We start from the raw sequence: 25,836 nt of genomic DNA on the forward strand, positions 1-25,836 counted from the left end.
CATCTGAATTTTTTGTCAGTTATTCTCACGTTGATTACCTGAACGTGTGTACCTCATTTATAGATGCTTTATTAAAACAAAATTGTCTATGTCACTTTAGTATCTTCCTCTGTTTTACAAAAGTCAAATAATACTGCAGCCATGTAACTTCATTTCCTTGCCTCTTAATCAGCTGGATGACAAACATAACCTGTTTTCGTTCTGTGTGTGTTAGTTTATATAATGCTGAACCTATTGTTTTCAGTAGTAGTCTGATTTGTCCCTGTGATAAGCCCTGTGGAGATGTGATTATTCCAATAAAAATTCATTCAGTTGGAAACCAACCCTCCAGCTGTTTACTCCCACAGTCCCCGAGCTACACTAACACTGTATGGAATCCTTGAACAATATTTAATGTGGAATCAAAAGCATCTTTAAAACATTGTACTTTAGGCTCTATAACATTGTGTAACCTTAACAATAGATTTCCAGCATCCATGAGGGAACACTTTGCAGTTAGACAACTTTGAGCCTTGACTGCAGTGTTCATCTTTGTGAAATGCTATCAAAACTTCTCAGTAACTAAAGAACACATCAGACAGTAAGATTCTGAGTGTTCATGTGTGCACTCTCTATATTTCATGTAACAGAAGGTGTGCAACTCCTGGAGTTTCTTGGACAGAAGATGTGTCTGAGTAAAAGCTGAAGACTGCCATGCTAAAGCCAGCTCTGTGTAATGTATGCAGCAGTTTGCAATTGCAGCTGCCTCAGTGTTCAGCAGCACAGAGACACTGCAAATCTGTTACATATGTTCTTTTCCGGGACAAAAAGGGGTTTGCTCTGTAAGGAAGAGCTCTGCTCTTTGCTTTATTTTAATGTCCTTGGGCCTGAAAAGTGAATAATTTGTACTCGCATTCCTTTCAGTTTGAACATTGTTGGTGTTTTCCTGCTTTGGCAGGTCCAGTGTCCCTCAGCACACCAGCTCAGCTTGTGGCACCCTCTGTAGTAGTGAAAGGCACCCTTTCCATCACTCTTTCTGAGCTCTACTTTGAGGTGGATGAAGAAGATCCTAGTTTTAAGAAAATCGACCCAAAGGTAAGAGATCATTGACCCTGAGGTCTGAGAGATGATGACAAATTACCCAAGACCTTTAATTCTTCACTTGACTTCCTTTACCTCTATTGGGCTGCAGTGTTGCTGCTTTAATAACTTTGCCACTGACCATATATGTTGCTGAACTTCACATAGGTGACACCTCCTTTCCTGCTCCTTTTTCTCTCCCTCCCACAATTCAACCCTACTTGAATGTTAATTAGCTTGCTGGGAATAAAGCTCCAGGGAGACACGTCTGAAATAAAGACATCTTGAATCACTGGCCTGTATGAATACAGGGAAGTTCAGTGAGGCTTTTAGCCTTAATACGTTGTTTTACTTTCCTGATTTTAGCAAATGTTAGTGTAAAACAGCACTGAACTTCCCACACTCCTAAGTTTGCAGTGGTCCTGTCATATTACTCTCTAACACATTTTACTCGGCCCGTTATTATTTATTGTGCCTAAGCATAAAACATAATTGCCCTTCTAAAATATGTTTCTGAGCTGACTTGATAATTTCCACAAACTTTATTTGCTCTGAGTTCCTTGATTACTTGTCTTCTGATTAAAATTAGTAGCCTTCAATAAAATTCCAATTTCAAAGGGAGCATATCATGCAATTAGCTTAATAATGTTGCACTTGAATGTTTTCTGCAGTGTTACAGCAACATTTTCAAAGTAGGACACAACTGGTAAATATTCTCTCAATTTAAGCATAGTCACGGCTCTTGGTTTTTTAAATACCTGCCTAATGTTGAACTGGGTAATAATTTCTTTGGGAGGGGTACTGCTGGAAGGAGTTGTGGTTTTCTACTTGTCTGTAGAGAAAATACCTTGCGTGTTAAGCACCGGTTCAGTTCTTTGTTCCTATTGAGTAAATTGCTCTTGTCTGTAATAAAAATGGCATAGGTGGGTCTGAAAGCTGGGATTATCAAATCCTACCTGGAAAAAATTTATGTCGAAAAGCAGTGCTCTCAAATTGTTAGAGCTAGATTTTAACATAAGCAATTAACTAGAATTGGGATTTTATGCGATATCATAAATGAGACTTAACTTTTCTTTTGGTCCTGAAGAATTTTTGAAATATATTGGAAATTATTTTAAATCTGAGATAGTGCTTAAAATTTTTATATGCTTGTATCCTTCTATTATGTTTCATTAATCCCCCCCACATTTAACTAAAAAACCCCATCTAAAGATGGAAAGAATATAAATGTGAAATTAAAGTTAGTTTGATATGTTCCTGTATTGCATTTTCCATCGAAAATGTTCTGCTTTGTATTGTATCAGCATGAGAAAAGTCTTACAGATCTGCATTATTCTGGATTTTTAGTTTTCGTGTTCAGCACATAGGGTCTTTGAGTGCAGTTACTAATTCTTACCATTCCTGTTACATGTTTTGTGGGAATACTGACATATAACATATAGTTAGCCTCCTTTTCTCCTTCTTCCCAGTATTTGGTAGAGTTTTATTCTTAACTGTGGACAGGCATTCTTGTTTTCTTTGACCCTATCTTTTACTCTGTATCTGAGAGATTTTCTTAGAGTTCTTAAAACAGGAGAGGTTGGTTACATGAAGTACTGGCTACACCTCTTACATTCTGCTTGCAATGGCACTTTAGCTGGAGGTCTTAAAATTAAAAAAAATACCTTTTATAATGTCTCAGGGATGGGGAGGAGCTAAAAATCAGATCTGAATAATTTTATTTTTAAAACTATGTAATCTTACAAACAGCATCTTTTCACGCATTAACGCCTCCCTGCCCCACCCTGTGCTGAAATCAATGTACCTTGGTAGCGATGAGGAGCTGCTGTAGAAAATGCCCCCTGAAAAAAAAAGAAAAGCCCCAACAACTAATCCGCTGTAAGCTCCGCAAGCCTGCTTAATTAATGAGGCTTCATCTGTTTGATAAATTTAAGTTCCCTGTATATTTGTCTAAACTACCGAAAAGAAAACATTGTGACAAGTTCCTGAAGAAAAACCTGCCTTAGGTAGCGATAGCATCGGCAGCGATACGATCAGAGTTTATAGTGGGCTCTGGGCTGTTTTGGGAAGGAACGGCTAATCCCGTTCTGCCAGGTGATCCGGGATCAGCGCTGTGGAAAGCGCTCAGATGGCTCCACAAAAGGCTTGTGGGGCTCAGCCGGGGCTGGAGGGGCTGCGGGCGCGGCGGCGGGGCCGGGGCCGGGGTGTGCCCGCTCCGCCGGCCAGGGTGGCCCCGCTCCATCGCCCCGGCTGCTGCCGCCAGCGAGGATTTCGTTTTTAAATTTAAAGGCAAAAGCAGCTCAAGTTTGAATGGTTATTTCTTTCCGTCTCCGTCCAAAAGGAAACGAAAATAGTTCTTTGGGGCAAGAACTAGACTTGTTTTTTTCCCGACCCCGGCCCACGAAAGGATATGAAAACTTGCTCGAAATGCTCCGAGCCAGCGTTGCAATCTTTCGGGCAACTCGAGCGGGTAGCGCTAACGTTTTTAGGATTGCGTTCCCCAAAAAAATCCTGCCAGTATTTCTCAGTCGTCCCGAGTAAGCTTAAAGCGAAATAGCTGCGGGGAATCAGGCAGAGCTTCGCTTTGGGAGAGGGGGCTGGGGCAGGGAAGGAGATCGGCAGAGAGCGCCCGGGTGCCGGTGTAGAATCGGGTGGTTTCCTGACGGGTTCCCGCTTATCTCCTGGTCTGACTATGCTGCGGTGCAATTATATGCTGTACTTAAAAATCTGGGCAAAAACAAATGTTTGTTTAAAAAAAATATCGACCGGTTGCTCTAAATGGCATTAATTATTCAGGGTAGATCTATACTTCCTTCGTGTCAAAGTCAAATGGATAGCGCGTTCTCTCTGGGCAGCGAAAGCAAACAGCGGTGGATTTTTAAAACAAAACGCAGCGCTCGAGATTTACCGGGGAAAAATAGAAACAAGGAATACCATAAGGAAAAAAAAAATACAGGGAAAAAAAACCTGACTGTAGGGTAGGAAAAGGCATGCTGTAATTCTGTGGCGAGCTGCTGTGCGATGCTTCATATATTTCAAGATTTAGAACAGAACCTTAGAGTAACAGAAATATAGCAGATGTTGTCACATGCTGAACTACAGAATATATAAGATTTTTTTTAGATGCACTTTTTTTTTTAATGGAAACTAGAAGGAGGTTTAGAAAACAGCAGTCAATATGCTGAGTTAAGGCTTGGGCTAGGTGTTGCATTTAACCTATCTTTACATCTCGTGGTTTCGTTTATTTAAAAAAATATTCCTTCTGAGGTTCAGAAAGAATGTATTTGCCTAAATTTAAGAACCATTCACAAAAAGTCAGCGTAAAGTTAAAGTAATATTTTTATTACTATTTGCAACAAGTCAGTTGTGGGGCACATAATCTGACCTTGGCACCGAAATACATTTAACATCAGTAAAACTTTTTTAAAGGGAGATTTGTACATATAGTTAAATAATTTTTTCACTTGGTGACAACATTCAGGCAAACAAGAGAGCATAAGAAAAGGACTATACATGGATTGGAAAATGTACCTTTCGGGTTTCGTTTTGAAGTTGCAAAAGTCCGATCGCTTCTTTTTGTGAGCTTTTAAAAATTCACATTGGAGGACAGGAGGAGAGACGCTCTTCCCTTTTTCTGTGCAAGGCGGTGAGAGTTTATGCCGGGAAAACCGTCGGCAAGTTTTTAAAGGCCGAACTGCAGGTGGGTGGGGGGGTGGCGGGGGCGAGTGTCTTTCGCCGCCTCTTTCCGTCGTCGTTCGCGTTAAATAGAAAGTTTTTTAGGCGCTGTTGTTGTTTACGGAGGGCGAGTTTTTGTGCGCGGGCCTGCTAACCCTATAGCTTGTCGAGGCTTTTGGGATTGGTGAGGATTTCTCTGGCTAGCCTCCAGGTCTGTTTGGCAGCGCTTTCCAGGGCCGAGTGGGGTTTGCCCTGAAAGAGGTCTAGGTTGGGCAGGAAGTAGTGGGGGCAGCGCCGGCACTGCAGGCAGGAGATGAGCTGCAGGAGGATGCCGTTCAGCCTGTCGCCCAGGCACGCCTCGTCCCAGTCGGTCTCCCGCGGGTGTTTCTCGCACTCGTACAGCAGCAGCGTCTTCATGTGGTAGTTGTTGAGGGGCTGCCCGGGCAGCTCCAGGTGCCGGTCGCGCAGCGTCTTCAGCACCGACAGGCACTTGTTCCGGCAGCCGCCCATCAGCAGCCGGTTCTCGGCCTCGCCGAACTGCAGCACCCACGCGTCGCTCTCGGCCGAGCTCTGTTTGCCCGTCAGCGAGTAGCATTCCTTGGAGAGCAGGTTGAAGCCCTCCGCCTTCACCTCCGCCACCCGGTTGGGGCCGGGCCAGGGGATGTGGGGCATGGGCCACTGCGCCGCGCTGCGCGGCCAGATCCCGGTGCACTTGAAGGCGGGCGTGATCTGCACCACGTAGCGCTCCCGGATGCGGAGCTTCACCTCGCTCGTGTCCGCGATCATCTTCACCACGTCCCGGTAGCTGCACTTGTCCACGGCCTGAGCCACCAGCGTCTGGAAGCGGGAGCGGATCTTGCGGGCGGACAGGTAGCCCGAGGCGGTGATGAACTCCACCCAGAGGGACATGCTGCGCTTGCGGCCGTCGCTCAGCTTGAGCACGGCGCAGCCCGGCAGGGAGCCGTCGTCCACGAAGTTGAAGACTCCCATCTGGTTGAGGTAGAGCACCACCTCGAACTCGGTGGGCGAGATCACCTCCAGCCCCTCGTAGCGGGCGTCGATCTCGCTCAGGGAGCTGATGAAGCGCGGCTCCTGCACCTCCACCTCCTTCAGCACGTCCGACACGACTTTGCACACCTCCCGGATGGTCTTGGCGATGGCCGCCTTGCGCGCCTGGCAGCGCTCCGTGTAGTATTTGTTGAGCTGGTAGACCAGCTTGGCCTGCGCGGCGATCATGTTGGGGCACAGGTCCGGGCTGTACACCGGGCTCTCGCAGTACGTTGAGGGATCCAATGCTTTAGCGGTGGCTGCAGCTTTGCGGAAGGCACCAGCCAAGTCGCAGAACCCCACCGCCTCCGGGAAGAAGGCGGCAGCGGCGCGCCAGTGAGAGCAATTAAAGAAATCGGGGAGGGCGGCGAAGCGCAAAGGAGCGAAGCCCAGCGCTGCCCCGGCGAGGAGGAGGAGGAGCGGGCCGGTGCGGGCTCGGCGGCGGTGCTGGTGCTGGTGATGCCGGAGCCGCTGCCGGAGAGGCGGGCAGCCTCCGCGGGCTCCCGGAGCGCAAAGTTTTGGATGGCGATGGGGGCAGGGAAGTCTGGGCTGCCTCTGCGCTCAGGCGCCCACCCCCTCGCGCAGCGACAAAAATGCCGTTTCAATAGTTCATGGAAAAAAAACCCCAAAACAGCAAACAAACTTCCCCAGGACTCGCAGAACGTTCCCGCAGAAAAGCCGGTCGGCGGCGAAGTTTAAAACAGCACACGGTACGAGAGGAGGAGAAGAATGTGAGCAATGCCCTCAGCGGAAGAGTGAACTCTGTCTGTCTGTCTGTCTCTCTCTCTCTCTCAGTCCGTGGCACCGCCAGAGATGTGCATGAGTTTGGCTGCCGCTCGCTCAGACTGTCAGGGGGTGTTGTTGATTTCCCTTTTCCTGCTGGAGGCGTTGGCTGAACCCGGCTCTGTGGCTGTCTCTATCTTTAGGCGCAGACGGGTGCACTTGGTCTGGGATCTCTCATTCCCGTCCTGCAGCTCTACATAGACTGTTGTGAGAGAGACTGTATGGAGAGGAGTTGTTGCTTTTTTTTGGTTGTTGTTTGTTTTCTTTGCACAGACTGTGTTTTATCCTGAGCCGGGAGGAGGGCGTAGCTGCCGTGCCCGGGATGGGTTCTCCTCCCCCTCCCCACCCCTGGAAGTGCGCGCCGGGGCTCCCAGTGTCCGCGCCTCTGGCTCCGCTCCTGCCGCGCCGTGTGCCCGCGTCCCTCTCGCGCCGCTGCCGCCGGGCCCTGTAGTTTATGAATGGGGCCGCGCGCGGGCGCGGGGCGGGGCCGCGCCGCCAATCGCCGCCGAGCTGTCAGCGCCGCGGCCAATCGCGGCACACGGCGCGCGCACACGCGCCCGCGCTCCCGCCCGCGGCCCCGCGCCCGCTCCGCGCCGGGGCTGGAGCCGGGATGGGCTGCAGGGAGCCGGGATGGGCTGCAGGGCAGCCCGGGAGGGAGGCTCGGGGCGTCCCGCCACCCGGCGCGGGGTGTGTATGTGGGGGCGGGGGGGAGAGGAACAAAAAAATCCCTGTAATTTCGCCGTGGCAGCCGGTGAAGGGCGAGGTGAGCTCGCTGCTCCCTCCGCTCGTGCGAGGGGACCCGGCGGCAGTGCCGGTGTGTGCGGGGAAAGGGGAGAGGCGGGCCGGGGCTTCACCGCAGGCATAAATCTCATTTCGCTTAATGCCGGGCTCCAGCAGTGAAAGTGAGACCGTCACCGGAGTAGCGCGGCACACCTTGTTTTACTGCCCCCAGTCACCTTAATTTAGATAAATCTTGTGTCATAAAGTTCTTTTCATCCTCCTAAAGCGTAGGATTGAGTTATTCAAAAGGAAACGATATTTTATGCAAGTTTGTATTAATAAGAATATGGAATGGTTTGGACATAAAGCCGTAGCTCCGTGGTGTCAGGTCGGAGGGAGCCCCGGGGCAGTCAGTACCTGCTGCGGAGGAGCCAGATCTGCTTTTCCTGCGGGAACTTAGGATGGAAGGGAGGGCAGTTTCCACACCTCCAGTGCTCGGGGCAAGGATGCGTAGCTGCTTTGCCCTCCCCTGGGCCGTGCAGTCCCGCGGTGCGGGGCGGCTCTCGCCGCCCGGGAGCCCCGCCGGGGCCGGGGCCGGGGCCGTGCCCGTGCAGACGCGCGGTGCGCTCCTCCGTGCAGAGCCTCCCAGTAACCCGGTGGGGCTCGGTTCCTTGCGCTCTCCTCCTTTCGCTGCAGCTGACTGATTTTAATAAAGAAAATACCGCCGTCTGTTTTCTGTGTGCGCTTAAATTAGAAACATGTCTGGTGCCGACCGTACCGCTGGAAGAAGTAAGTATAGACGTGCCCGGCGCCGGTGCGGCTCCGTCCTTCGCGAGGAGAGTATCGGCTCCCTGTTTCCCTGCCTGCCGCCGGGGCACTCTGCACCAGGGGGTGGAGGGCTGGCCCGGCGGCCCGCGGTGCCCGGAGCTGGCGGCGGTGTGAGGTGTCCCCGCCGAGCCCGGCCCCGTCGGGAGGGAGATGAGCCCAGGGAAGGCTCCGAGGGGTGCGGGAGAGGGGACAGGCTGCCACGAGGGCAGAGGGGGCTGGCGCCGCTGCTCTCACGGTCCCTGGATGTCCCGGCGATGCGTGGCTGGAGCGGGGCTCTCCCCCCGAGGCGAGGAGGGTCAGTGCCCGCGGAGCTGGCCCCGAGCCGCGCTCGGAGGCTCCATTAGCGGAGCTGCTCTGCGCGGCTCGGCTGGCCCGGCGGAGCTGCCAGGGTCCCACGCCTCGCCTCCCGCTGCCCTCCGCAAAGGGAAGAGTTACTTAGGGCTGCGGGTCCCTTTCACACACCACCGTCAAAGCTCCCGGGGCGTACTTGCTGCCGGGCTGGCACCGCTCTCCGCGCCGGCGAGGGCTCTGCACATCCGCCCTCCGAGCGGAGGTGGGCAGAGGGCTCCGCGGGGTCTCGCTTCCCGCAGAGAGCCCCCAGCCTAGGGGTTACCGTGTCCTGGGCGCGGAGGAGGTTGCCGGAGCCTTCAGGCGGCCCTGGCAGTGGCGGGGGCACATGCGTTCCTTTTTTCAGGGTAAAAGCAGGAGAGGGCGATTCCCTTCCCACCCCCCCGAAAAGGTGCCTAATGATGTAGCGTTACCAGTGTTCAGATTTAAAACAATTCATTACCAATTTTCCTGCCTGAGGTTGAAGCCCTAGTAAATAATAAATCAGCTAAACAAAAGCTGACTTTAATTTATTGCCCCAACGCTAATTAGAAACATCATTTGAGCAATAAACTTAAACACTTCCAGCAAATAATGCACGTGAAATCCTTCTCTCCCGTGTCTGGGCGTTTGTGGCCGCACTGCATTAAGACCAGCTTCATCTGTGGTGGAATTTGCTCTCGCCGGGATGAATAATTGAAGGGGGAACAGGATCCGAGGAGGCTATAATTGAAGAGCCCTTGTCACCTCTGCTTTTATGTATGTTAGTGTAGAAGTCCATCAGCAGCTCCTTGATGGTGTATAAAACGAAGTGGCATCCCCTCCAGCAGCAGGAGATACTGTATTCCATTAAAAAAGACCGTGTGCGTGCGTGTGCCGCAGAGAGGGAAACTCTCAGGGCTAAAAGCCACTTGAAGTCTTCAGACCGATTGATCTGTATTCTCTCGTTATAATCCGTCTCATCATACTTGAGTTAATGAGGCAGGGGCGGGGGTGATCTGATGGTCCTTGACAAATTCATTAGGGAGGCTGCGGGACATTTTATTTGACTGTTAAACATCGTGTTTGTTTGGTTTAAGCGGTGCCAGCATCAGCATGCCGCTGCCTGGAGCTATAGTGTTTTGTTAGCGAGGGCTTCTGTAGAAAGATACTGGGAAGGGGACGCGGTGTGCAGTGTTTGCTCTTGCCTTGGCTCCTCCTGCCCCCTCCCGCTCGTACGGCAGGGAGCTCGGGCGGGTGTAAATCCAGCCGTGCAGGCAAGGGATGTGCCACGGTATTTTCTTCACACTCAGGATGGCAAAGTAGCAGCGAAGGGCTGCCATTAAGACTTGTTTCTCTTTTTCTTTTTTTTTTTTTTTTCCCATCAAGAGAACATTTTGGGTTTGTGTTAACCGCTGAAACAACAAAAGAAAAAAAGCTGGAAAGCAGCTCAGAGTTTTAGCAATAAGCATGCAAGTTTTTTGCTGCGTTATGATATAGCATACTTTCATTTGATTCCCTAACCAGATTATCGACGTGGCACACGTTAAATATTTCAGTCTTTTAATAATGACTGGTGTATTTTAAAGTTTCTATAACATGCTACTGATACAAGGTGTAATTTTTAAGGTAAATCAAAGTTTAATCAAAGTGACTTAAGGCTATTAAAGGATTTCTGCCAAGCCTGTCCTTTGTCTCTCCCTTGCTGAGAGGCAGAGGGAAAACTGAATTCAGGAGCAGGTGCTCCCAAAAGGGCTGAGAAGTATTTTTAAGAATAGCATATGAAATATGTATGTGTTTGTACATGCTTTGTTCGTGGCAGCTTTGCTGATGAGACCCAGCTAGCATGCCATTATTTTCTAGTAGTTGGTTTCCTCTCTGTCCTTTTATTTAATGGAAACAGTTTTGCAGAAAACGGAATAATTAATCTGCTTGTGGAACCTAGCATTGTGTTATTTTTTTCCTGGAGATCAGTCTTCAAACATTCTCAGCTTTAAGTGCTTTGTAGGACTCTGCTTCCATTTATAGAAGAACTGTATGGGAAAAGAGCTAGTGCCCTTTGCCTGTCATTTTCATACATTCCTGCACTGCTGATGAAGCTTGAACTGCTGCAGGGAATGTATGGATTTGAAAAGAAATGATTCAGTAATGCACGTTGCGTTTCTCCACCACAGAAACGGGTTAATAGTTACAGCCCGCGCTGTGCTGTGTTTGAGGGATAAAATTCCTTTTGCATTCGATGGTGTGTAGTGTGTACCTTTTTTTGGGAGTCATGGCTTGGCTTTAGTATCTGCTGATCTCTTTTAAGGTCTGCGTGTATGAGAATAGTTAATGGCACACACCGGAGGAGTAAGGATGATTTCATTTTTACCAATGTCATTAATGTATCTCATCAGCCTAAAGTGTTGTAGAAATCTTGTACCTTTTTTTCCCTATGAAGATTGAGTGGTATGGTAATTAAAGAATTCATGCATGTTTTTAAGTCTCCCCTAGCTTTCATTTCTTTAGCAGGAGAGGGGGTGCTTCCAGCTACTCCTTCAAGTAGCTTATTTATGCTTTCCTGTTCAGTCTTAAAATGTGAATGTGTTCATAATCTGGTGTTTAACCATAAACAATCTGCTACTGAGGGACTTTTTCTAATGCTTTGAACTTTGCATTAAAGGTAGCATCTTCTCTTTTCTCATGGTGACTAATGGTGACTTCTTTTAGCTGTCAACTGGTTTGAATGCTAAATACTGGTTTGTAATTTTATCTTTAATAAATTGGCAATCAGGGAGAATCAGACATGTACTAAAAAGAACAATTCTAGTGCTTTTGTAAAATTTTCTTCTTGTTAAAACTTCATGTGGGCCTTTTGTTTGGATGCAGTTAGTGTGGGTGCATGCTGTTTCATCCATTAGAAGTAACCAAGTTCATGTGTGTTGGCTGGTCTTTATTTATAATAACTGATTATTATACTAATAACATCACTTTTAAGAAGTGAAAATATGCAATATGCCAGAATTTTCTCAACTTCACCTCCAGTTGAATGCATTAACACTTATTTGCTTGAGAAAAAAATGAGAGGTGGGCTACAGAGATAATGTCTGGTTCTTAATAATGCTGAATCAGCACATATTTTAAAATTACGAAAAATACCAAGATGTTATAAGCAAAATCAAAATTTTGGAAATGAAAAAAACTATTAATTTGCACACCTTTTTTTTTTTTTTTTTTTTTTTTTTTTTTTTTTTTTTTTTGTTGTCAGTAGCTACAGATGATTGTTCTGTTTATTGCCTTAGATGTTGAAGTCTCTGCATATGCGTGATGATGCCCACAGACAGCAGCCTGTGTGGTTTTACTGGTTAGACAGTTATTTTTGAGATCAAAACCTTCATGCAGCTTTGTCAAGACAAAGCATATGTATAAGTTAACCTAAAATTGTCTGAGTTACACTCTTTTAAAATGTCAGTTTCTAGGTCCAGAGGCAAAAGCTCCTTGTTTATAAGCTTATACTTAAAAAGGTGCTTTTTCAAGTACAACATATTTCAAGGTGCTTTTTCAAGTACAACATACAGCAGTGTGAAATCCTCTGCTCCTCACCAGCCACTGTACAGGTTATAACCTTTCAGTGAGTTTCTATGAGGGCAATTTATAAAGGGAAGGGGTGTTGTGAGAGGACGGAACGGAGGGGGCTCAATCTTCTCAGTAGCAGTGGTGACCAGCACAGAATATATTGGGTCTCTCTCTCGCTCTCCTCCCTGTATTTTCAGATTATTTTGTTTTGACTTTGGCTCTGATAGAAAAAGCATGCAATTTTTATTTAATTTAAAGGAAGTCCTGTTTGAGCAGTCTTCTAACTGTTCCCTCATTCAAATTAAATGGACAGTTAGAACCATCTACTTTTCTGTGCATTGTACTTCATAGTTTTGAATTTTTGTCCTTTGAAAGTACTATGTTGACATAAAAGTAGTAAACTACAACTTTTAAAACCATTGCAGGGGTTTTGTTGCTACTTCTAATGAGAGAATCAAATCATAGCTAATCCTATTTTATATCTTGCTGTGCATGTCTTATTTCAGAATTACTTTTCCATGTTAATATGCTGCTCTCTTTTTAATTTTCTTATGAATTAGGTAAAATGTGTGTGCAAAATAGTTCAAGGTACCATCTCCCACTGCTCGAAAGGGGAAACTGCATTGGCTCAAATAATGTATAGAAGCCATCTGCATAGCTTAATTGAAATAATATTTGGTGATCTAAGAGATGGAAATTGTTCCTTTTCTTTAACCATCTGAAATAAAACTAGGATGTAAACCAGCTGTCTTGGCCTATGGAAATCAAGGTTCTGCCAGTCTGTTTCTTTTCTTCATTTTCTACTTCTATCTTCCTTTATTATCTTTGTATCCCAAGGAGTCTTTCTTATTTTCTAACTGGTTTTGTCTGCAACAAGGGGCTGGGTTGGTGTGTTTAAATAGACTCTGGATAGAGTGAAAAATCTTTGATCTATGGCTATGACTGCTTCCAAATGATTTGCTTGCTGGGACTGGACACTGTCCATGCCCTTTCACTTCGCTATCAGATAGGCACACAAAAAGGACTTGACATGCTACCAGATGCATAGTTAATCATTGCATTAGGTCTGTAAAGGGGACCATCCAGACTCAATTAGGTCTACCATTTTTAACTAGTGTTTGCTCTGTAGTTTGTTTGGAGTACAATATTAATTCTAACTGCCATTCTGTTTATCTAAAAGGGCTTTAACGCAGTTCTGTGCTTTCATTTTTGAGGAGTCTTCTCTGCATTTGTGCTGCTTGTGTCTATTTAAAACATTGTATATTTGGTACCATGTAACCGATATAGCGGTGTAACATATTATCTGAAGCTTTAATGAAAAAAGTTTTTTATCTTTTTGTGATTCAGCAGTTTTCCTTTTTCAATTTCAGTTTCAGAAAGTGCATTTGAAATAACCTAAATGCAGCAGCTGGCATATATTGAATCAGCATTCAGAAGTAAAGCTTGCAAGGATATTTGGAGTTTTGGAACTGAGTCTTAAATGCTGAAAACCAAGTGGCAGCATTTTTCCTCTCACTTATTTACCGAGAACTCATTTTTGTGTCTGGCACTGCACAGTTTTGTGCAAGAAGGATATTAAGGGTGCATGAGTTAAAAAGGTCCAGCTGTAGAGTAAAAAAGCATTACTTAAATTATTGTTCTGAATCTTACCTGGGATTTCTAGGAGTAGTTTGTGTATTTACATTTAGAGTTGTTAACTGTATGCACTCAATAAAGTCCGCTGAAAATTCCTAGCCTTCTCAGAGTTTCAAAAAATTAGTATTCACTGCTGTTTGTAGATGTAGCCAGTCCTTTCATGGTATGAAGAAGCTTGAGTGTTCAAATTCTATAAATTTTTTGGATCATTCATGCTGTCTGCATTTTCGAGTCATGATTACATTGTGTATGGCAGGGCCATGGAAGCAGGAACATAAAAGGACATAAAAGAATTTTTGATTGAAAATACAAATATAAGAAAGGAGGCCTAATCAGAGACTTTAAAGGTATTTTCATTTGGTTTTAATATTTATTTATTTTGGAAGAAAGAAGGAGCAAGGCATTCACCTATTAACTTTTAAAAAAAGTCTATATATAGTTATAAAAACTGTTGTATTAAACTTCAGATTATAGTTCAGCCTTTACTTTAGATCTGAGATTTCTTGCTTTAGTTCTTTGCTTCATGGTTGTCAATATCCTTTGGAGGAGGGTACATGCATTAAAATGTAACATTTATCATTTAGTTGTAGTCACAGGGATATTTAGAAGTTGCTAATGGAGTTCCAAGATGCAGGATGTACAAGTGGATACTACTCAGAAGTGCCAGTTAGGGCTCTCTGGGGACTTTAAAATAATTTATGGTTACCTGCTGCTCCAAAATACAGGTGTGTGTCTGTGTATTTTCCATTAATGTTTTGTATTGATGCATATAAATACTCAATGGGCAATAAACCTAATACAGGAGTCCTTTAGTCCTTTAGAGGTGCAGGCAGGTGGCTTTTCCCCATCCGTTATCTGTCCTGGAGGTTCGTTCTGACTGGCATCTGCATGCCAGCACGTCTCCAAAGGGGAATTGTTTGTGTACTTTGGGGGCTTCCAGAGTGCGAACTTGAAAGAAAGTGGGGCTTGAAATGTGCGGTCATTTGTGAATTTATGTTTTATCTCCCTTCACTTGAAAATTTATGAGGAGAGTGACTTAGGGTGCTTGCGTTGTGTGTTCCAGGGCTTGCCCCCACTGATAACACCCTTGTTGGCGTGAAAGTGCAATGCAAATTATGACAGTTACAACCTTCTGTTTTGTTTAACCTGTCAGTGGATTTCCTGGCTCAGTGCTGAGGGCAATGGCGTGTTCAGCTAGTTCCATATTCACCTAAACTTAAAAGGTCAGGTTTCTACAGGCAAGCCTAGTCAAAGCCTAATTGATGAGGAGGGCAGGGGGACAGAATTTACTGTTCTGTTGGCTAGTTTCATATCGTTAGGTTGTCCTGAAAGCATCAGGCAGTCACAGCCCCTTTCATGTAAGTGCTGACCCTAGACAGGAGCTGACAATCAAAGGAGGCAGCCACAGGAACCGGTGCAAGTAGGCTATTGATTTTTCAGTTAGGTCTAAGTAGTTTGTAGTATGGGTAATGGGTGACAGAGGCAGGTATGTCATTATCAATGAGCTCCAGAACAGCAGCGACAGCCCCCGCTCATATTTCCTTCAGCACTGACAGTAGGCGTCCTGCACTGGTCAATAAATCGCCCAACCTTTTACTGACAAGTGACTTGGAGCTGGGGGGGGAGTCAAAGAGCTAAACTTCCCGTACTTGAACTTGACATGGATGCAGAGCAAGGATCTCGACATCTGCGTTCCTGGCTCGTCAGGCAAGGAGCCGAGGAGAACGCAGGGAACAGAGCAATGGGAGCTGTGCGGCCACGGAAGGTTAACTTTATTTTGTGCCCTCTAGAAAGTCCAAGATTTTCCTGAGTTCGAGTGAAATAGCTTAAAACAGCAGCTTTCTGTATCAGCATGATCTGCTTCAGTAGTTAATTTAGGTTACCATGGCAGGGCTTTGTTTTTACTTTAGTATTGCTCTGCATTTAATCAAGGTTATACTGCCATAGCAGTACAACAATCACAGTCTGCCATTCAAAATCCACTTTTAATTCCTAGTTTCCTCTTCTTAAATTTCATATATGGAGACTATTTAAAGATATTGGAGGTTTCATATAAATCCAAAGTGTTAGCAATACAGTTTCTGTTCTGACTACCAATGCTGTTTTGGGTCGGTAGTGGAGGACAATGCTTTAGGAAGCTGAATAAAGTTTTTATGACTCGCATTTAATAGCTGTGGTTTCTGAATTTAATAGAGGTAGATCCAGATTTTAGCTTTACACTTAATTAAATTCTGAAAGATATTGGGAGAACATAAAAATTGTAATAAGTAGTGGTTTGGTTTTTTTTTTTTTTTTTAAGCATACCTGTATGGAAAATCAGTTAAATTAACTCATGCATCTTAGTCTGAATTTCATGAAGTTTTCTAGTATTGTTACTTTATTTGAGCAATGTAAGTTATCTGTATTTTTTTCAGAAGTTGGAATTCAGTCAGGTTTTATGCTGTGCACAGATGTTAACAAAATAGCATATGCTTATAATTAAAAAAAAATCTTTAGACAAATTGAAGTAAAGCAGAAGAGTAAATGTTTTGAAAAACTTCCTTAAAATAACTCATTGCTATGGTATCTTGTTCAACAATGTTTGTAATGTTACACAGAGCAGGAATCTGAGACCGTCTGTGTTGAATAGCTGCAAAGTATCATCTGTGACTGAAACTTTCATCTGTCTGCAGCAGCTAAAGCTGTTTTCTTCATGGCTGACTCTTTAACTGTAAGGGCAATGGTGACACAGACACAAGAAGTGGGGTTGAAATTTATCACTGGATTATGAAATCCTTTAATAAATATTTATATAAGCTAAAACCTGAATACCTGTTTATTTGGAGCAGTTACGAAATTGATTAGTTGTAAAAATCTGTTTAGATATTGCATTTACCTATTTGCCTGTTGAAAAAAAGCTTTGGAAGAGGGGCTGGCTAGCTGTCTTCCAGAGGAAAAACATTTAATTTAGTTGGATCAAAAGTGTGCCAGGTTGTTTGAGTCCTTCCATATTTAATGGGAGTTTTTCTTCTTGGTTGTTTTCTTTATCCTGCAGGGCCTTTTTTGTTTTTTCTTTTGTTAACCTGGATAAAAAGTACAGCCATGCAATCTGAATCTTACCTTTTGTTATAAACAGGTCCAGCCTCCTTTACTGTATTTTTAGTGTTGCTGGCATGCTGCGTTATTGCAGAAATGTAAAGAGGAGCTGTAGATAGGTGGCAAATTAAATTTTCATGAAAGAACCCCCTAATCAGCAGTGACAGGGTAAGAGAAAGATGATTGCCACTTGGTCATTGTGGAGAGGCACTTAGACTTGGTGTCAAGGCTTCTGTTAATGATGACTAATGTCTTTCTTGGAGAAAACACATGCTCAAACATGCCACAGTCCAGAAAAAGAGTGGAGGAATAGGCATATTATGGAAAAAGGCTGGATCCTAAAACAAAAGCTTAGGTCTTCAGATGAAAAGGGTACAGTGTTTTTGTAATGTCAGAAGGCACACCTATGGAACTGTTCTTGTTGCACTCTTCAAGCATAATAATAATAATAATAATAATAGTATATAGGCATACAATGTTCTGGTCTACATGGTGTCTGCTGCTTTAATTAAAAAAGGAGATGGTAATGACACAGATGTGTAAGCACTCTGGTCAGAAATAAACAGTCACATTTACTCTTCTGTTAACAAAGCTTGCTTTTCTAAAAGAACAAAAGCTGCTGCAAAATATTCTTACCTAAGCACAGCGCTCTGTTCTAAATAAACCTTCCATAGTCAAATGTAAAATGACTCCAAAGACCTTTTTCAAATCTTTAAGCTTTGGCTTTTAGGTATATTGGCAAAAAAGAGGTGGCACATGTCATTCCTTCAGCTTTTCCCAAAGTGAGACCTTTCAGAAGGGCATTTGCAATGCTTGTCATATTTTTTCATATATATCTTATTGGCCTGACAAGTCTGGAGGACCATGAGAAAACAGATGTCATTGCATTCAGACAACACTAATTACTCTGGGATTTTTGCAGCCTCAGTGCCTGCATGTAGCTGTCGATTATGACTGTTTATGTGGCCCATCATGGGTACACGATGCACATTCAGATGGTGTCACCAGCCTTTGTGTTCCCTATTATCACACAATAAGATGGAAAAATCAGCAACAAGCATCACAACAAGGAAATGCCTTAATGGGAGACTTCTACATGCATTTTGCTGAAGATTGCATTCGCAGTCCTTATTAGATTTAAGTGTTTCAGCATCTGTTTGCTAACTGGAGTGCAGCACGGTGGCTGTCAGTGTTCACCGTGGTTCTTTATGTTTCAGGCTTTCAGTTTCTGCAATTGCATAAATACCACCTGAAAAATGCTGATTGACCCAGCAGTTGTCAGAAATTTCCTGCCTCTAACCTTTGTACCAAACAGAGATTTTTCTATGTCACAGTTCACATTAGAAACCAACAGCCTTATTTTATTCTCTTACAGACTGCATTGTTGGTACTTCCTTGGTTAAATTTTCTTAGCGACTCTGTCATTTCAGAGTCTCTTCTTCCTCTGCAGCAATGACTGCTGCAGGATTCCTAAGGCAAAGTTCAAACAGTGGTCATGCCGTGGCCTTACTTTGTGTATTATCTTGAATTTTGGTGCGTGTTTTATAAGCAGAACAACCGATGGTAATCACAGATTGGAAAATGAAAGCTCCAATAATGTAACTTCACATGCTGATGAAGCAGAAATTGAAGCAGCTTTATCAAAGATGTATGATGAGATAAAACTGCAGTCTCTGCTGTACAGTTATAGTAATTATGACTAATGAACCGTCCAGTCTGGATGAAATGGCATGCCCACAGGGACTGTGGCCAATCACTTGTGACTTATGCAAGCTGAACAAAACATTGATGGTGTTCCAGATTCCCTGTAAGAACAGGAAGTGTGGTCTTTGTTTGGAACGTCAGCTTTGTCAAGTTATTTTCAAGCAGTTTAGGAATAAATGGCATTAGTAAATAAAAGTCTTAAGGACTGGGGTTTGTTAGGTTTTAAAATGAGCATAAAGAATTAAAATTTGCCATGTCAAATATACCTGAATAAAACCCCCTATGAGGAGGGCACATACACTTTAAAATATACATCAGAATTGTTCTGTCGTCTTCCAATGTGAGTCATTAGAAGCACATGTTACATTTTAATATGCTGAGTATAATGAAAGCCAAAGATACAAAACATATGAATATAGGCTTGTATCTATTCAGGTTTACTGTGGTAATTTGGGGTTTTAACAAATTTGCTTGAGACCTGATACTTTCATTTTTGTAGCACGCTGCATTTTTAAGCCAGCCATAAATTTTAAGTGGGAGAAGACAGGTATACAACCCGAAAGACAATTTTTTGTAGAAACATGGAAGCAACATACAATGGAGCTTCAGTAAGTTTTGACAAAGTATAGATTAGCAGGGTAGTAATTTTAAATCAGTTTATTTTTATGAAGACACTGTGTGTAGCTGTAAAAAAAGAAAAAAAATACCAGAATTCTGAATACTGAAATGCAGATTATGCAGAGACTTCTGAATTTAATTATATGATAATAGCAGAGCACAAAAATAGTTTTCTAAATGTAACTTTGTGCTAAATTATTTGGGCCTAGTCTGGAAGCAGTTGTGGATCAGCAAATGTTTGAAGGATTTGGGAGTCAAATGATCAATATGTTACAGATGTTAGTGATACAGTAAAATCGGTTTAGTATTTTGACTGAACCCCTCCAGAAGGCTACAAAGAAAAAAGTATTTCAAAAATTAGTTGCAAACAAACTAATATAAAAGTAAGAAACCTCCCTCCACCCACTTATCCACCACCCCTTAAACCATTTAGAAAAAAAATAAAGCATAATTGGACAAAAAGCGTATGTTGGACTGTTGTGCTGTTTAACAATGGTTTACCCACTCACACTAGAAATCTCAAATACTTTGACACGTCTGTTATTTCTATTTCGAAAGTATACAGAGACATTTCAGGGGCCTACTAAGAATTAGAATCCCTTTTTTTTTCTCTCTTGCAACAAAGCATATTGCATCAAATGTTGCAAATGTGAAAAAATTGTGTACAGTTCAGAGTATAATGTTAAGATAAACAGTGCTGGTAAGTAAATTCTGAAAATGACTGCATTTTAGCTCTGATAAATAATTAAGGGTAAGATCTTTTTGAGACTGTGGCACACTTAAGTATGAGTCTCTTCCACAATGTCATTTCAGAATCAATAGCATGCAATGCATTATGTACATTATCTAATTTTACTGCACAGAAAGTTGCATTCTGATCACTATAATGTTTGTATCAGGCTTCTGGCAGTGAAGTCAGGACTGAATTTGTTAGATGATATACAAATGTACAAAATTAATTCTCATTCTTCCAAAGAGCTATTATTTTAAAGTAGTGGATTTAAATACATGGTGATTATATATGTATACACACACACACACACACACACACACATATATATATATAGAATGTGTGTGTGTGTATGTTGTAGCAATATTTGGAAGAAATTCTCATATGTATTAAGATGAACTTATGACTTTGAGATTGTATTTTTTAGGAGTGTACAGCTCTGTCATTTTGTTATGAAATCACTGGTAAAATTCATATAAAATTAGTCATGGATCAGCTTTTTTATGTATTTGGGACATCCATTGCTATCCCTTTGTTATCTTTTCTAGATCTGAATGCATTATTGGTGCTTCTGTGTAAAATACCATATGGAGTTGTAGCTACTTGGAACTTGTATAAATGATGCAAATAAAAATTGAGGAGCATAGGAGCTCAAGGACTGAATTTTATCTTCCTGTTGCTATGTGTATTTGTGTACATATGTAAGATATCTAAAATGTTGTTATATTTGGGATCCAGCTTTTTTGTGTGAGCAGGGCTGTGTTTGGGATTCCAGAATTAGAACTGTTGCTGATTTTCCCCTTAGGCTTGCATGATAGAGTTGACTTTCTTATGACTGTAGGTATAAATCAGTCTTTTGATTTGGGAGACAGATTGAAATAGAAAATTACTCTTCAGTGCAGGAAACTTAGAATTCAGTGCAAGTGAGAGCAGCTGGGTGGCTGTTTTAACTTTTGCTGGTTTTTGTAATGACCATTACAAAACAGAGTTGGTCTGACCAGCTTGTCCTGCTTACCTTATCCATCCCAAAAATATCCCTGATTAGTCTTATGCTTGAGGCAGGTGGAGGAAAAGCTGGTGAAAGTGTGATTGTGTTGGCTTTGTCTGAGATTTTCCTTGTACCCAGGTGTCTTCAGTTGCTCATTTAGGGAAGACTGGTCTTGTGAAGTTCTGATAGTCAGAGGAAACCTTGGATTAAAGATCTGCCTCCTGTTACTCTTGGTCTGGCTTCTAATCTTACCTGTGCTGATCTAAATCCACAAGAACTCTTTTAACTGATTTGTATGACACTGTTAGAAAAACAAAGAAGATCCCAGCAGAGTCAGGAAGAAATTATTTTCCTATTACATCAGTTTTGAGATTGCTTTTTTTTGGTGCTGCCCTTGGAATCAAAGTCAAAATTTAAAAAAGATGTATGTGAACTAGTGGTATTAAGAAAAAAAGAAAGAGTAAAGTTAACATTTTTTTTCTTTTTTTTTTCTTTTGACCAGTTGGCTGTAAGTCTCAATCAAATAGTACTTTTGGAGGGGATGATAATAATAATACAAATCACTAGCCTCCAACATGTAACTAAGCAGTGAAAACCAAGGCATTTTTGGAAGTGAAATGCTTGTTTTGTTTGAAAACACAAACTTTTCATTCTTTTTGAGAATGGGTTTGAAACCTTTCCTTCACACAGTGTTGGGTTTGATTAATAAAATAACCAGTAATATTTGTCATGAGTATTTTCTACTTGAATTGATATACAAAAAATTTGATACAAAATTCCAGCAGTGAATGGAGATATATATGTATCTCAATGGAAATTGAATTTCAGGTATTTTTTACTCTCTATACACTTTAGCAATTGTATATTGTTTCAAAGGTATTTGTTTCTCAAGGACACTCACCAAGCTACTTGTAGATACTTTTATGCTGTTTGTTGGAGTCTGAATTATAGATATTTTTGTTGTTCTGCCTCCTAGCTATCATTATTTTAAAGCATCATGTTTAATTATTTTTTAAAAATTTTTCTTTCATGTGAAACAAATGCTAAGATCCTATGTTCTCTGTTGCTTGTAGGTGTTGCTTTGCTTTTTTCAAGAATCCTAAACTAATAAAGTAAATATCACACCTCCTCTATAGTATTAATCTTTCAGAAGTTTGTCCTGTGCTGGAGAAAATAAATAATTAGAGATAGGCAAGAGGTGAATGATGTGTAGGTGTAAATACTCTGTAGATTTAAACATGCTGCATGGCAACTCTAGGTCTCTTTTGAGGTAGTCATGAAAACTTAAATTGTGTGCCTCATATATTTAAGGCCAGTGAGCCTATATGATTTTATTAATGTGCTATAAATCTTATATTCACGAGCAGTGTTTACTACTGTGCAGTATATTTAAAAGAAAATTTATACCTCACTGCAGAAGGAAGGTAGGCTAGTGAGAAAATGCAAGGGTGGATCTCAGACATTTATCCCAATCTGACAAGTATTTGCAAGGAATTTGCTCCTGTAAATTTCTGCAGGGAGCAAATGGTACTCATTCAAGCCTCAATTTTAATAAAAACCATAAATACTTATTTATGCGTACATAGGTGGAGCACAGGCATGTATTTTGTCATTGTGGAACTTTGTGTGTGTACACATATGGCACACTCTGGATCATAGGATGAGCTTTTAATTCTGTTTTCAAGCAGTCCATTCTTCAGTTTAGAGTAGTACCTGGAAGACCTTACTGGAGACTCTGGACACTTTTCTGAAGGAATAATGATTGTCTTTGTGAGGCGTGTCTTTGGCCACATCATTCCCTTCCTATCCCATTTCTTCTGGACCCAGCAGCATTCCCTAGGCAGGAAGGATTGTTACACTAACTCAGTGTGTGAATTAGGATGAGCCACAGAAACTCAAGACAGGTAATTTTCCACAGAGAAGACTGATTTGATCATTTTTTGGTAAACTACTTGTGTTTCCCGTCATTATAATACCTAGGAAAACTCCTTTTGGTCTCTGGGGAATAGCAGGAGGTTGCTGCAGCTGTGATTGACTCCAGTAGGGAAGCTGCCTCCATGGAAGCTACTTGCTTAATGCTGTTGAAAGGGCAGTGATTATGTCACCAAGGAAGCATTTTTTATTTGTGTGGGTGCATTGTAGGTTGCACAGAAAAATACAGTTAATGTACCATGCGTAACCTTCCATGCTCCTTAAGCTTGCACTTCCACCTTGCAGTGGTTAAAATATTAGTCAGCAGTACAAAACAGGTATTCTCAATGCCTAAAGAGCTGTTTAAAGCTTTTTTTTAATGCTCCTTATGCTTTTATAGTCTTCAGAATGCAACATCAGGTTCTTATGCCATTTAAAAAGAAGGTATGTGTACTTTGCTATGCAGTTTTCAAATGCGTGAGGCAACAAAAGCATTCCTCATGATGGAGATGTGCACAGAACAATTCAAGAAATGATTTTGGAATGTGTGAAAATTCTACACTTTAACATTGTTGCCACTGAACTTACTCTTGTAGATTATGTGGTTATATAATGAGTTTCTTAATGTGTAGCATTAGCAGTTATTTCTCTAATTATTATTAAGTATTTTATCTAAATAGCCTCAGTAATGGGAGATCTTTTACAGTTTTTTTATAGAATATTTGGGATTTTGGTTCTTACTGCAACCTTCAGACACTTCTTAAAGAAAAAGTATTTGTTTTGCCATGTCCTGTTGGGATGGAAAGTTGCTATATGTGGTGAGGAAGAAATGATTGGGACATACCAAGTTGTTCGGAGTACTCTGTTTTGCTTGTGTGACATTATGTCTGGGGGTAGTAAAATTCAATGTACAGCTACATGCTCCCTCAGGTAGCATGGAGCAAGTTTGGTGTGAACTGCTGTGACCCTGCCCTCTCTGCTCTGACATTGTTTGAGCTCTGCAGTGCACACAGGGGTGGCTGTTCCACTTGAAAAAAGAATGCCCCCACCCTAGCAGAGCCAGTTTTCAGCTGCTAGAGCTCCCTGAAATAGTGTATCATTCCCTGGTATTTGTGCTAATGGAAAGAAGTGTTTGGGGTAGCAGGGGGTGTGGAACTGCAGCAGCCTGGATTTGTGTTTGCTTAAATAGCTATGGAAGTGATGCTCTCAGCCTGCTTTTCACAAGCGTTACTCTCTTGTGCATCCTCTGGGTTGCAGGAAGTGGTACAGGTTTTCCACCTGGAATGGTAAAGCCATCTTTCCCTCAGGCATTTCATAGACATGAGACTTTGGGTATTTTTTTTTTTTTTTTTTTTAATTGGCTCGTGTTACAAATGGCAATGAGGATCTTTCATGTTTGGATGAAAGCAAAATGCTCTGCTGTTTTGCTGTATTCCTCTTAGTCCTTCTGAGTTATTAAAAGATTGTTCTTCTTCCTCTGACCCCTCTGACACAAGCTTTCAACCCCTGCAGCTTTTTGGACACGTGTTCTGTCACCCTTTGGATACTCTGAAGAACATGGAGGAGAATTGAGGCATGCACTAATGTGCCCTAGTACCCTAGTTTACAGATTTATTATGCTCCTGGGAGAGCAATGCCTTGATGTATCCTATTATCTTGAAATTGTCCTTAACTCAATCCAGGCTAGGATAAAATAGAAATAAAAACATTTCTTTACAACTTTCAGAAAGGAGAATGCACTTAAATACATTTATAAAAAAGAAATTAGGTAGAGGATCCCTCTTGCACAGAGGTTAAGTCAGAAAGATTCTCTCTCATGGATGCAGCCTCTAAGTTGACTGTGACTTGAGGCACAGGGAATGAAAAAAGGCATCATTACTACATATGCATGTGTCAGGAAATCATCTCCACCAAGTCAGCTGGATCCATAGAAGGAAACCTGCAGATTGAAGAAATGCCTTCCAGTGACCTGGATTAACCAAGACGAATCTTTGGCATGCAGTAAAGTGGTGAGAAGCACATTTGGAGCCCCAGGACTCTTGAATAAGTTTCATAGCTGGACTCAGTGGACACAGGCATGAATCCTTTCAAGCTGGATTGCTGGTGCAGTGTGGATCTTATACAGCAGGGACCGAGTCAGTGTTTTCTGACAGCTTATGTGAGATGACAGTGTGGCTAAAGAGCATGTGAGCTGCTGAAACAGTTCAGTTTGCTATCAGATGGTTCCTTTGGTACAAATACACAGGTTGAAAGCAAAGATTATTTCCTACAGGGTACTGTACTTCTTTCTAGGTAAGAGGGGTGAGAGGCAAACATTTGATTGTCCCCCAGGCGTGTCTTTGGTGTGAAGCCTGGTGGATAAGGGTGATGCAGATTCATTGTATGAGCTTCAATGGCAAGAGACTTTGCTGTCACAGCCTAGAGGCTGTACCATACCATGCCTACTTTGGTCCATATTTAGTCTTATGAAATGTTGGCACTACTACTACTACTACTATGTGAAATGAGCATTTTCCTTGAGTAACCTCGTTGTCTTCATTCACAATTAATAAAGCATGGGCTAGAGGGGGCATGAAGAGATTGGGTATCTATTTCCACTCCACTGGTCAGCACCGTGTATTTGCTTTGTGGATATTTAAAATAGGTGGTCCTTAATGTTGTTCAGAAGGAGCTTGTACCTCTATTTCACCTGTTCTAACTTTCCTGTAAAAGTAGCTGGGGAGCTGACTTTTTTTCCAGAGGGATAAATACCTTGCTGTTAAGCTTTAGTTAGTTATTTCCATCACAGGTCAAATAGAAATTCTGCAGGAATTAAGATGTGCCTTGCCTATAACCTTGTTGAAGAAGTTTTGCTGTCCACTGCACCTTCCACAAAGGTTCTTTAGGCATCTGTCTCTTCCACATTTGAGTATTAAGGATTTATCTCTTGCCAACCATCATAATGAGGATAAAGTTTTTCCATTTCTAAGTAAGGTCACTCTTGAGTGTCAGCAGTTACTCTTTTTGTACTGACATCTCATTACATTAGTCACATGTAATGATGTAAGTTGCACAGCAAAACTTGCTTTACATATACTTTATTTCTTTGTGTGGCTTTAAGAGGAATAAAAACTTAAAAAATTAAATATTTCCTGGCGCTTGTAAATATTAACTAAGTTGGAGAAGTTTCAGTATGTACACATAGTGAAAGAATTAGCATGAA

At 42.5% G+C, this 25,836-nt stretch overlaps 2 protein-coding genes across 3 annotated transcripts in view; one reads left to right on the forward strand and one right to left on the reverse strand.

The window, feature by feature from the left end:
* Nucleotides 1-25,836, forward strand: part of LRBA (LPS responsive beige-like anchor protein) — a 367,997-nt gene that overhangs the window by 199,971 nt on the left and 142,190 nt on the right. For both annotated transcript variants that reach the window (XM_066547964.1, XM_066547965.1), the window contains one exon: nt 938-1,074. In XM_066547964.1, the coding sequence (XP_066404061.1) occupies nt 938-1,074 (137 nt within the window). The remainder of the gene's footprint in view (nt 1-937; nt 1,075-25,836) is intronic.
* Nucleotides 4,381-6,966, reverse strand: MAB21L2 (mab-21 like 2). The gene has a single exon (XM_066548949.1). The coding sequence runs from the start codon at nt 5,968-5,970 to the stop codon at nt 4,891-4,893; it is 1,080 nt and encodes a 359-aa protein (XP_066405046.1). The 5' UTR covers nt 5,971-6,966; the 3' UTR covers nt 4,381-4,890.

This window comes from Molothrus aeneus, chromosome 4, assembly GCF_037042795.1.
Source record: "Molothrus aeneus isolate 106 chromosome 4, BPBGC_Maene_1.0, whole genome shotgun sequence".
In the NCBI taxonomy this organism is placed as follows: Eukaryota; Metazoa; Chordata; class Aves; order Passeriformes; family Icteridae; genus Molothrus; species Molothrus aeneus.